The sequence below is a fragment of the Carassius gibelio genome, chromosome A6, assembly GCF_023724105.1.
Source record: "Carassius gibelio isolate Cgi1373 ecotype wild population from Czech Republic chromosome A6, carGib1.2-hapl.c, whole genome shotgun sequence".
NCBI lineage: Eukaryota > Metazoa > Chordata > Actinopteri > Cypriniformes > Cyprinidae > Carassius > Carassius gibelio.
Genome location: NC_068376.1, coordinates 23,767,525 through 23,780,887, shown reverse-complemented (window position 1 = coordinate 23,780,887; position 13,363 = coordinate 23,767,525). Strand labels below are relative to the sequence as shown.

At 35.5% G+C, this 13,363-nt stretch overlaps 1 protein-coding gene across 7 annotated transcripts in view; it reads right to left on the bottom strand.

Annotated features, from left to right (window-relative positions):
- The window catches only part of LOC128015806 (calcium-dependent secretion activator 1-like), a 72,084-nt gene extending 66,150 nt beyond the window's left edge, over positions 1-5,934 (bottom strand). For 3 of the 7 annotated variants that reach the window (XM_052599984.1, XM_052599978.1, XM_052599979.1), the window contains exon 1: positions 5,320-5,931. In XM_052599984.1, coding sequence (XP_052455944.1) covers positions 5,320-5,658 — 339 coding nt within the window. In that variant the 5' untranslated portion in view covers positions 5,659-5,931. Of the gene's footprint in view, positions 1-5,319 lie in introns of all 7 variants that reach the window. The other 4 variants (XM_052599982.1, XM_052599983.1, XM_052599980.1 and 1 more) reach the window with 2 other exon arrangements.
- Positions 5,935-13,363: the final 7,429 nt, after the last annotated feature.

Sequence of the window (13,363 nt, the reverse complement as noted above, 5' to 3'; positions counted from 1 at the left end):
TAAAGAACATATAATATGTCCCTGCTTTTACAGTCATAAAGCAGAGACAGAAAATCAAGATACTCCATACACATAAAAAATAATCCACAAAGGAGATTTGATTTTCTCATGATAGAAAAACTGATTTCTTAACGAGACATATGCTACAGCCATTACCTTCAATCCCCTGAGCTCCTCTGATATCACATTAGCTGAATAAGTACCCATTAAACTACTAGTCAAGCTGTCTGCAAATAAAGTAGGGCAGCTCAAAGATATAAAAAATAATTTAATGATTTTTAGTGATGATATCTTAATCCCCAAATTCATATGTGAGCATCCAATTTTAGCATTTTTTTTTTCATTAAATTATCTTTTTCATCTGACGCTCCAGAAAAATCTCAATTTAAGAATCTTTGATGGTTTGAACTCACTGTTTGCAGATTCAGTATGTTATGATGTATAAAATGAGCACCATTAATGTGTACATATGTTTGTCGTTTTTTTATCATTTTACAGGCATTATCTTTATACCTACAATGTTTTATCTTCAGATTTATATTTAGTGACTAAACAGGTAAATATCATGCTGTCATATAGCTATCATCGAATTCCATTTTGCTTAACTTACTGTATGAATTTTATTGGGAAAAGTGTACCTTAAAACAACTAGAGCATGACATGATGCATGAATCTATGGATAATCTTTTTAACAAAGCCTCTGATGACACATTATTTAGCATTCACATTCCTCCCAATGGTGTTAGATCCATCTTAAATTTAGTCAACAAAAAAAGAATTTTAAACCTTCCTTCGACCCTGTTCTTGATAGGTGTCCTTCATGTCTATGATTCACATGGATTATTCTGTCATTAAAGTGATTGACTGCAATGACTCTATTGAACCTAAAGGACCCCAACAGTGACTCAACTTTGCGATTTTTTGTAATGACCCAAATACCACCATCTCAGACTCACTTAACTGAACTGGCACGCACTGTGAAGATCAGAGCTTTGATTTTTTTTCAATGACAAACAGCAGGTATTCCAATGCATGTTATTGATCAAAGCTTTTATATTTATAATTGCCTCTTAGACCTCATGTGAGGCTGCCTATAGCATTGAATAACAATACTGTGGGACAAATGCATGCGGTATTTCAATGAGGTCTATTGTGTGCTCATCTGACAAAGCCATATGGCATAACCAAATCTTGGGCTATATCCTGCTATGTTGACAATGTCAGATGTTTTTTTTTATTTATTTTTTTATTTTACACTTACTTACTTACTTACTTTATACTTTATTGTCAGACTGTGTCTGAAATTTTTCTTGCATAACAGTATTTATGTTTACAACATTTAACATACATTCTACATTGACATTCACTCTAGCACGTACAATTATACATTTCATACAACATTTATACATCCGCAACACCGTCCCAATACTCTTGATCTCTGATTAGGTGTTTTTGTTCAGTGCAAGGATTGCCTGGTGCACAAAAGAATTTTTCAGCTTCACTTTCTTAAATTTGGGAACTCTATACCTCCGTTGTGACGGTAATAATTCAAAGTCTTTATGCAGTATATGCGTAGGATTAGAGACTATATTGTTAGCAAGCCTAAGCATCTTCTTATAATAGGATGAATCGTAAAGCTTCTCAAGCGGCTGACCTACTATCTTTGAACAGATTTTTAATTGATTAAAAACCTTGTTTTTTAGCGCAACAGATAAACTTTTATACCAAATAGAGTTGCAGTATTGCAGTAAGCTCATTATCACAGACCTATAGAACAACAAAAGAATCTGCCTTCTTACTCCAAATGACCTAAGACGGCGAAGAAAATAGATTCTCTGCTTTGTTTTTTTACATAGAGTATCAATGTGATCTTTCCATGACAACATGTCGTCTATAATTACTCCCAAGTATTTATAGGTCTTAACAAATCTAATTGTCTCGTTGTGAATAAAAACAGGAGTTATATCCGCCATAGACCCGAATACAATCTCCTCAGTTTTACTTGTATTAATGATAAGGGCATTATTGTCACACCACTCTATCAATTTAGTTACACCTTGTTGATGAACCTCAGAACTATCCGAGTCATTCAACACAGATATTAAGACAGTGTCATCAGAGTACTTCAGAATATACTGATTAAACATGTCCGTTCTACAGTCGTCAGTATATAAAGTAAAAATTATAGCAGAGCTAACGCAACCTTGCGGTACTCCGACATTTGTAATGATTTCAGACGACACGGTTTTATTCACCATGACTCTCTGAACTCTATCAGTGAGAAATGATCTATACCACCAAATCAGATAAGGATTTACCCCCAGCTGTGCAAGTTTTAACACCAGTCTGTCAATCTGTATTGTGTTGAAGGCGGAAGAGAAATCCAAAAACAAAGTTCTTACAATTGTTTTGGGTTTGTCTAAATTTTTTGAGATAATGTGCACTAAAGAAGCAACTGCATCTTCCGTACTACAGCCTTTCTTATAGGCGAACTGCCAGGGATCTAATTTATCTTTAACTACCATAACCAAATGATGGAGTAACAGTCTCTCTAGACATTTCACAATTACAGAGGTAAGAGCTATTGGTCTGTAGTCTTTACATTTTTTTGGACATGATATTTTTGGTAGTGGTTTTATGTATGCAGTCTTCCATATCACAGGAACAACATGTGTGTCGACTGAAGATTGAAATATTGGTTGCCACACAGGTGCTAATTCATGAGCAAAATTTTTTAAAAGGCCTGCACTACAACCATCAGGACCCACAGCCTTTTTTGTATTGATAGATTGAAACATTTTCCTAACATCTTCAACCTCAATGACAATTCTCTCTGATGATGCTAGAACTACATCTGTTGTTTCTATGAATTTGTCTTGTTTGCCTATTAGTTCAAACCGGGTAAAAAAGGTGTTTAATTCATTCCCAAAACCAAGTTCATCATCAGTTACAATGGATTTTTTTGAAGATGACAATCCAGACATAGTTTTCATAATGTCCCAAACCTTTTTAGTATTATTAGTTTTGAGGGCTTTTTCCAGACACTTCTTATGAGCTTCTTTTGTTTCCTTTAGTTTAATTTTTAGTTCTCTTTCCGTTTGTTTAAATACCTTAATATCTTTATCCTTGAACGCTACTTTCCTCACATTTATCATTTCTTTAATATCTTTAGTCACATATGGTTTATTATTTGGAAAAACTTTAATTTCTTTAGTAGGTATGTTCAGCTCCACACAGAAATTGATATAGTCATTTAACACTGTAGTTCTTTCGTCCAGTGAGCCTTCATCAAAAATGTCCCAGTTTGTCCAATCAAAACAGGCTTTCAGTTGTTCTACACTTTCATTCGACCATATTCTGATCATTTTCGTTTCTGGTTTACTTTTTTTAAGTTTAGTCCTGTACACGGGAATCATGTGCACAACATTATGGTCAGAATTTAAAATTGGTGGCATACATTTGGACACATAGGCATCCTTTACATTTACAAAGCACTTATCCAGAATGTTGTTGTTTCTTGTTTGAGTCTTTACATACTGTTCAAATCCCGGCAACAAAGTCTCCAATTTGCACTGGTTTAAATCGCCCAGTACGATCACAGGTGCGTCGGAGTAGCTGAGTTGCAGTTCGTGAACATAGTCCGCTATCAGGCTTGCTGCCTGAGATGGTTTACCGTTGGGCGGTACATATACCACGAACAACAAAATACAACCAAATTCTCTAGGCAGATAAAAAGGTCTTAAGGTCATGCCGAGAATTTCCACATTTGAGTCACATATTTTATATTTTACTGAATAAGATCGACACCATTTCTCATTAATATACACACAGATGCCTCCCCCTTTATTTTTACCTGACATTTTATCTCTATCCGCTCGAACTAGTGTGAATTCAGGAATTTCGAAAAGCGAGTCAGGCATTGTAGACTTCAACCAGCTTTCCGTAAAACAAAGCAAAGATGCTTCACGAAATTCATTACAGTACCTTGTGTGTGATCGTATCATGTCCATTTTGTTATTCAGAGAACGCAGATTACTGAAGACGATTGACGGCAGCGGTGGTTTTTTAAATCTCCTTCGCAATCGGCTCCGAATTCCTCCTCTTCTTCCTCTTTTCTTTCGTTTTGTTCTCACCAGCTCACGTGGAACATTTTCAAACAGATTCTTATATTGGCCTGTTATCGTATACATAACACATGCTATATGCCCCAAATTACATTTACAAATTGCATACTAGACTTGTTTTTCTTTTTTCACATACTGTGAATTTAACACTAGTCAGGTAAAAAGGATTTATTTATTGAAATATTTAGCTTTTACTAATTTATTTAAAAATCTGCAATAGCATTTATTGAATGTCTGAATAAGAATGGACAAAAGAACAGATGTTTTTCCTTTTGTTACTTACAATAGCAGTAACTCAAGCTGTTAACTGTGGTTTCAGAGCATGTTGTTCATGGGATCAGCTTGAATCAATAACTGAGGGAAATTGAATAGGACCTCTAAAAGATACCTCTTAACAAGGAAACATTTTTATGATGGGTGACTACCACTGGTTTATTTTGTTTTTTCCAATCTTAGGTCAATTGTATGCAAATAAAACTGATAATTTCTAAAAACAGATTTGTTGCGTTCATTTAAGCTTGTTTATCAGCGGCCTTTTGAGTAAAAAAAACGGCATAATAAAAGAACGCGTGTAAAGTCGTTTTTACTAAATCGTATTTTATTATTTTACTATCATAAAATACGAGGAAGTATTTACACAATCAGGCCACATGACAAATACGTTCGTTGTTTTTTTTCGACCTTCTGAACAGTGGATCCCGTGTTCGCATCTGTCACCAAAAGTCACCTTGGAAGATGAATGAGTGGCGCGAGTGATGGCGCAAATGGAACTGAATATCCTATGTCCGCAAGACTGCACGCAACCGCTGACTTCCAATGTGAACGAGTCACATGACCGTACTACGGCAATGACACCGCTTTATTTTGGTCCTTCAGCCTCTTGAAGAATATCTATAATTAGAGCTCGTCTCGTGCGGCCGAATTTGACCGAACGTGCACGAATCCCTTCGGGTTTGGGGTCTCGCGACACCACCTCTCGAGGTTGAACAGCCTGAAAATGAAGGCTGTGATTTTTTTAGGCGTCCCATGCAGGATATGGTGATTTCTATAAAGGTTCCCTCACGTTAGAGTAATATCACGTGACATATGCATGGGGTTTCAGTACAATGTTTGCTGATAATGGCATGACATAAAAGGGGTATAATGATGCATAACGTTTTTCTCAAGGTGAGACCCGGACACCTCGTGCTCTTACCTTCAGCTGTCGCCTTGCCATGTCGGTAGGCTGCTTGGCGTTGAAAGGATAGGCGATGCATCGCATTACAAAGACATAGAGTTGCAGCTTCTTCTTTCGTTCCTCTTCTTCCCTCTGCAGTTTCTCCACGTCCTCCTTTTCCTGCTCGCTAGCGGCCGATGGGCTCGGGCTGGATGGTCGCGCGCTGGAGCCTCGGCTGGCGGGTTGGAGCCTATCAGAGCTCTCGCTGGTCCTGCTGGGGGAGATGCGAGAGGATCCGGATTGAGGAGCCATAACCTCTCTGCTTTCCTCTTCCACTATCCCGTCCGATTCCTCTTCACTGGAGGATGGATCCAACATTTTTGCTCTCGGACAGCGCTCGCCTAACCGTACAAGCGAATTAAACGCACGATGGGATGTTTACGGCGTGGAAGCGTGTCAGTTTGTTGAGGTAGCGTTCGGCATTCAGAGGGCTAATCGACTGTTGGTGAATTTTTAATATCTTGAAACACTTCGGGTGCGGAAGCAGACACTGCAATCTCTTCACACGGCCAGAGCAAAGGTGCTGCTTCTGCTGCAAACGAGTTCCGTGCTTTGCCCTCGTTCGCCAGTCATTGAGAGAGGGACTCGTGAGGAAATAGGATGGGAGGGGTGCGCGCAGTGAAATGAGCGAATGATGGCCACATCCTGCTGAGTCTCGCGTGAGACGCAGGCGCTGTCCGCGGTGCTGGATGAGAGAGCGGGTCATTTCGGTCATAGAAATGGTGAGGATAGTAGACACCGAGAATGTGTTATTTCATTTGACCTCTGGCATATTACATCACCCTATTGCATATTTCATATGAGATGTTTTAACTATATTTTTTGAAGTTATAACAATTGTGAACTCTATGTAATTAGTAGGCTATCTTTAGAACACCATAAAACATATAATATATACAAAAATATACGCTGTTATGGAATTTTCTTACGATTTAATAATGACAATAAAATGGTGTAGAATTTTTTTTTACTCCGAATTTGCTAGTAAATTTCACAAATACTAAGAATCCAGCAGTAACGCTGAATTAATTAAAATTTTGAAAAATGAAATAGTATTTTCTAGTAACACATACTCTAATCATCTGTTTTATTTGTACTGAACAATATTTTTTACAATGCAGAAAATATATAGGTTATGCACTATTTTAGTTTTAGCGCTATTAAAAAGTAACCTAATGTGTACTTCTTGTGATTACTATTTTATTACTATTAATTGGCTGTGTTTTAGTCCAAATAATATGATGACTTGATGTGACTGAATGTCAACCTGAATACATCTTTTTTATTTTTTCAAGTAGACTTGACATTCTCCAGTAGTCTGTGCACTGTTGGCTAAATATGAAGAAATCTTTTACATTTTTACACCTTAGAGAGACAAACAGTTCTTACAAGCTTTGCCATTTAGCGGAAGCTTTTCTATCCAATGCGACTTCCCTTGCTATGGCAACAGTCCCTCTGGAGCAACCTGGGGTTAAGTGTTTGGCTCAAGGGCACATTGGTGGTAGGGCTTTGTTTTCCTACTTAAAGAAACATGTCTTAAGGTAATTTTGGGGTCACTTCTGAAGGAGCAGCAAGTCACAGATCAGCAAAATCACAACATACAGTGTTTCTAATTGTGTTGCCAAAAAGGACAAAATGAATAAAGAGCAGACACAAAGAAAGACAATCAGATAAATTACGGTGTCAGCTGATAAAAGGATAGTCTGATTTATGATGAGCCCCACCCTTATGTGAGGCCTTCTCTTTCTCAATGATGACATGTTAAATAACATTCAAGGTAAAAGATTTAGGATCTGTTGCCTTCAAAAACAAATACATTTTAGTTTGTTTTTGACAGCACTGAATATTTCATATTAATATTTTTTGCTGTCTCATGACTGTGACAAATTTTATCATCATACACAGTCATGTGGCAAGAATTAATATTTGACTATGTACAGTAATATAGCCATATATCCAAAGGCTTATGTGAATTTTCCTGATGGATAGGGGAATTGTACTCCAATTATGTTGACTGCATTTTAATAATTTATCAGGATTATTCAACCACTATGAAATCAAAAGTAAAGTCATAGTGAAGATAGACAATATTTAACATGAACATTGCTTTCTAATTCTACAGAGAGACTTCTGGACTGGATATTAGACTGTTAAATTTGATAAAAGAAATAATAATTTTCATAATTATAATGTAATAATCAGTGTCTTCCGGGTTTTGACGTCACAACTGCAGCACTCTATAATAATAAAATATTTCAAGCATGAACAAGTTACAATAATAAAAATTCTGTTTCTGAAACTATACAATATTGATTATGCTGGAATCCTCTCTCACTGCTTATTCATCTATATGTTTTGCTGTCAGTGGATTGCTAACAAATACACTAAAACATCATTCTGATCATTTAGTGAAAATATGATTTAGAAACTGTATTGTACTGTACTGTATTATATTCTTAAAGTATAATAATTGTCTTTATCAAATGCAGCCCAGTGGCAAGACTTAGTCCCTGGCTATGTGTCGTCATATATTGAACAACATATGGGAGTTTTCCTGATGGATGAGGAAATGTACTCCAATCATGCTGCCTACATTTTGATCATTTATCAAGATTATTCACTCACTATGAAATCAAATTAAAGCAACAGTATTTGACATTATACAAAGACTTCTGGACTCCTCATTCTAAGAAAAAGGATAGAAAGAAATATCCTTCACAAAAACTGCCATAACGAAAATACCTGTAACACACACTTTGTTCTGTGAGGCTTGCCGGTGAATTTTCAGTTAAGACTATTAATATAAAGTCCCAATGGTTCAGACTATCACAACAGATGTTCAGTGAAAGCGGTGCTCTCCAAAAGCACATCTGCATGTTCACACATTTGCTAAATATAGATAAGTGTTTGGTTTATTTCAGAATAATTAAACTCTTCGAATGTGTCAATGAACCTAACCAATATGAAAATGAAAAATTTGGCCTTCTGCAACATAAGCAAATATACAGTAAACACAACAACCCACTTGTTTATGTTTTTTTTTTTTTTTTTTTACTGATCTCAAATCAAATGATTGCATTATGTCTGGTTCAGTCAAGAAACTTGATCATCAGATTCTACAGGCCATAAATTATTATCTTTGGAGGTCTACTTTCATGTTCTGTAGCACACTTTCATGTTCAGCGTTCCAGACCACAGGAACCAACCCTGGTGTTTCCAGAACAGTGATGCTATGCTGGCACTTCCTGTTTGGGCTTTCTCCGCTGGATGTTGGCACAAATGGTTCTCCAGATCCCCTGTCACAAACCCCATCCTCCCCCCAACTCCATCTGCAACAGAACTCTCTCTGCATTTTAACCATCAATAATTGAGTTTCCCTCGGCTGTGCTTTACTTCGGCTTCAATGTATGTTTTGCCATCTCTCTGTAGGTTGGAGGAACTTGTGTCGTAAAGCTATCATTGGTTTGCAGTGTTTTTGGCTTGGAGGAAGAATCCATTTCTGGTAATGTTTTGTATTCATTTGTTTTCACAGCATTTATATTATTCTTAAAGTTAGCTCATGCTTCTCCGAATATATTGTCTAATGCATTAAACATTTTGAAGACCACAGCCTGTATATGTACAGTAACAGTCTATAAATAATATAAAGTCAGTGAGGGTGCTTTTGGTGTTTGTGTGGATGTTACATGTTTTCATATTATAACAAAAATCTGACAATATGTTAGTGATTAATTCACAATATGGGGAGAAGTAGTTCATTTTATTCTCTCCATATCTTCTCCTGCAGAAAAAGACAAAATGGGTTATTAATAGAATGATTTGAGCTGGCCTTGACCCTACCATTTTCACATCCTCGCTCATTTCCTTTCCCCCTCAGTCTACTTTGACTTTAACACCTTAGCCATGACAGTTCCATAATTGCTGTATTTCAGGATTTTTACCAGTCATCTTTTCTCTCTCTTACTCTCTTTACATAAACTAATGCTGAACACTCAGAAGTGTCAAACCAAATCAAACCAAGTAGACACATTGCCCTTTAGATTATACACACACACACACACACACATACAGAGAGATATATATTGCATATATATACAGAGAGATAGAGGGAGGGAATTAATAAAGTGTGAAAATAAGCCTTCTTGTAAACATATTAATAAAAATGCAAATACAATACAAATAATAAAATAAAAAGAAAAGTTGTTCCAAAAAACTACTCAATGTGTACAAGATTCAGACATGGTAGACACGTTCGTTCTACAAACATTTCCTTACAAACATTATTTCCTTGTAAAGCAATTAGACTGATCTGAAATTAAACAACACAGAGAAGAATGGAGTGTGGGAAAATGTGCTCTGGTAATCAATCAACTGAGCAAATATAATTTGCATATTCTGAAAATCATGAAAACTGAAAAATACTGAAGGGACCATTTTAGATTTGGAGTTTACAAATATTTGTCCAATAAAATGTTCTGTCAAATATGTTCCTTCCCCATATATCACTATTTTTTACATAGCAGATCATGAACATTGAACTATTATATATATATATATATATATATATATATATATATATATATATATATATATATATATATATATATATATATATATATAGTACAGTACATATATATAAACAGTTTCAATAGGAAATGCATCAGTACGGAAAAGAAAACTACACTTGTCAAGTCATTTCATGGTTTCTTTAGCCCATAATGTCACTGAGTAAAGAACATCTAAAAAAGATCAGTCTTTCTTGACCGTGTGACATTATTAAAACATGTATGTGTGTCTGTTAAGGCAGAGTCATGAGAAAATGCCTGGATGTGTGAATGTCAGTGGGTCAATGGCAAGGCTGTCGACACATTACAGACATGGTTAAAAAGCTCTCTTACTGAAATGTCATTTCGACAGATTTCTGGAATCTATGATTTCAACATGTTTGATGATTTTGTCCTCAGTATTTTATAATAAGCAAGGGACAACAAAGTCTTTTATATAAAAATGTGCTATTGCAACTTGGCAAGTTAAGAAAATATGCTACATACAGTAAATTAACCTACATTTTAGCACAGTTAACTTGAAAATGTAAGTTAACCTAATTTAACTAAATTTTGCAAGTCCAGATTACTTGAAAATGTGAGTTAACCTATTTCAACTTAAGGTTACTTAAAGGGGTCATATGATGATGCTTTGAAGAACAATGTTTTGTGTATTTGGTGTAATAAAATGTATTTATGTGGTTCAAGGTTAAAAAAAACATTATTTTCCAAATAGAGTACATTACTCCTTTATGCCCTGCCTTCTGAAATGCATCGTTTTTTACATAGCTCATTGGTCTAAAAAGCTAGGTGTGCTCTGATTGGCCAGATATCCAGTGCTTTATAATTGGATGATTGCCTCAAGACTGTGACAGAAATGTTACGCCCCTTGTCATACTGTGATGTTTGTCCCCATCAGAAAACCCGAGGGACAAGACAAAAACAATCAAATCCATTACAAACAAGGCATTTACTGCATCCAGTGTAAACATAATACTGAGAAAAAAAAAACAACAAGCACTGCTCTACACTGCTAAAAACTCGTGTTTGAATCATCAGTGGCAAATCCTTTACATATGTAAACCTACTTACAGTCTGGGAGTCAGAACAGCTGGCAGGACTGTATATATATATATATATATATATATATATATATATATATATATATATATATATATATAAACTGTGCATCATCAGAAGATATTAGATTCCACCTCTGTTTTCAACTTGAACATTTGAGCTCTTTGAACTCAATACAAATGCTTTCAAATGCTGATGTTGACGAACTGTTGCTAGTGTTACAAGTGTTGATTATTGGAAAAATGGCGTAATGTGATTGTGTGCACAACTGTTTTTTTTTTTACTTCTTACATTTAAAGGAAATTACTTTTTGAGTCTGTTTTTCACCAAATATTTTTAGATAAATGAGTCATTGTAAAAATAGAAATTTCAATCATATTGATAATAATGCTATGGTGTTGAAAAGGGCTGTACCTAAGACAAGAGGTTTAAAAACACTGCTTAGATCAGTTTACTTAAAGAGAACTTAGAACTTAAACATGCATTCTGTTTTCTAGCTACAGTATTTAATGTGTATGTAACCAGTCTTTTCTTTATTCTCCATCTTGTTCCTAGGCTAGACAGGAACAGGAGAGAAGAAAAAAACAGAAAAAGAGTCATTAAATATGCAGTGAAGAGCAGCAGCACTTCAGGCTGAGTGAAAAACTCACTGCTGTCAGAGTTTCAGACCTGCCATTCACCGGGAAACACCAACTCTTTCCTTATTCTGAGAGATATAAACCAGGATATACACAAGTATCCTATTTGAAGACAAGACATTTAGATAAACATACAGGGATAAGTAGGATGCTGTTGTGTTTATTATGTCAATTATGAACAATACAATTTATCAGTCTTCACTCATTATTCAATCGTGGTGTATCATTACATAAAAGATTAATACAGCTGACATGCCTAAAGACACCAAGCGCTTTGATTCACTGAACAGTGCAGCACTGCAAACATGTGATAAAGCAGTCCTGCAAAATTACCTGCAACTTTCTCATTTCTGCAGCATAATAAAATCCTATTGTTAGCTGCATATTATGACACCTCTTATTAGGCGCTCTGAAACTCTTTTTGTATTATCAGTGTATTTGTTTTTTTTTTCTCCGATAATCAGTACAAGCATAATTAATTACCAAATTATCATTTCATAGAAATATTAAATGTAAAGCCTCCTTCTGTGTTGTAGAATTGCTTATGAGTTTTATAGTAGAATGCTCACGTCCGGTGTAACATTGGTTTTACTTTGTTTTACAGAACTAATCGTTGCCTGGTTTGCTTATGTGTGAGGCGGCGCTATCAAAATAGAGGCGAGAACCTTTTGTGTTAGGGGCGTGTTTGTTTTGGTTATTTCAAATGTCAACACTGAAATACCCTGTGAAATACCCTGCAGAAACAGGAAAGATTAAGAAACATTACTTCACCACTCTTATTCACTCTTAATAATTAAAGTGAAGTTCTTCTGTGCCACTAGTGCCTACATAATGAGTGAAATTCTTGGCATTCAGTGCAGCTTTTTAGATGAAGGGCTGTTTTTGTTACATTGTGTATCATCCACTATTAAAAACAGCAAATTTCCCGAAAGAACTCAGAACTATTATTAGAAATTTAGTGAAGCATCAGAATAATTTTGAAACTGATATTTCAAAGGTAAAAAGCTTCCAAAAAGTTGCTTTAAATCAGGCAATGTTGTTCCTGGGGTACTGATGACATGCAAAGTTTAGATCCTACCCTTACCTGCGTGCACCCTTGGTAAAATGAAAGACAATTTTGAATAGCTTGTTCAGGTGTGTTTTTTGTATGGCAGAGACATTACGATTTCACCAAGTACAACATGTTCCTGGATCCTTGTTGATCCTGGAACAATATTCCAATCAACCAATCAGAATTAAGATATAACTTTTCTGTTTTAGGATTACAACTAGAGTTAGGTGCTCCTACGCTCTTGTTAATCAGTTATCATTTCCCACTGATTTTGGGAATAAATTATGGGTAAGGTTAGGTTTAGAGGTAGGGATTGGGTCTATATTTTTGGAAAAAAATGTTGATCCAGGATCATCAGAAGATGTTGATTCAGGAACATGTCTTACTTGGCAAAATCACGACGACTTATAGGACGGCTGCTTTGAATCTTTTTATTTTTAAGCATTTCAAACACAACAGCACTCCTAGTGGAGAAATAAAGTAACAGAACATTTTTAATTCAAGATTGAAAAAGAAAGCACACTGAAGTCACAGCAGTGATAATGGAGTAAGTAAGCCCATGAATATAAGAGTGTTTGACACTAAATAATAAACAAAATACTTAAATAAATATTTATACATTTATATAACAATTATGGATTCTGAACGTTTGTATGAATGGCATGCAGGAAACATCTTCAAACAGCAGATGACAGCATTGTATAACAACA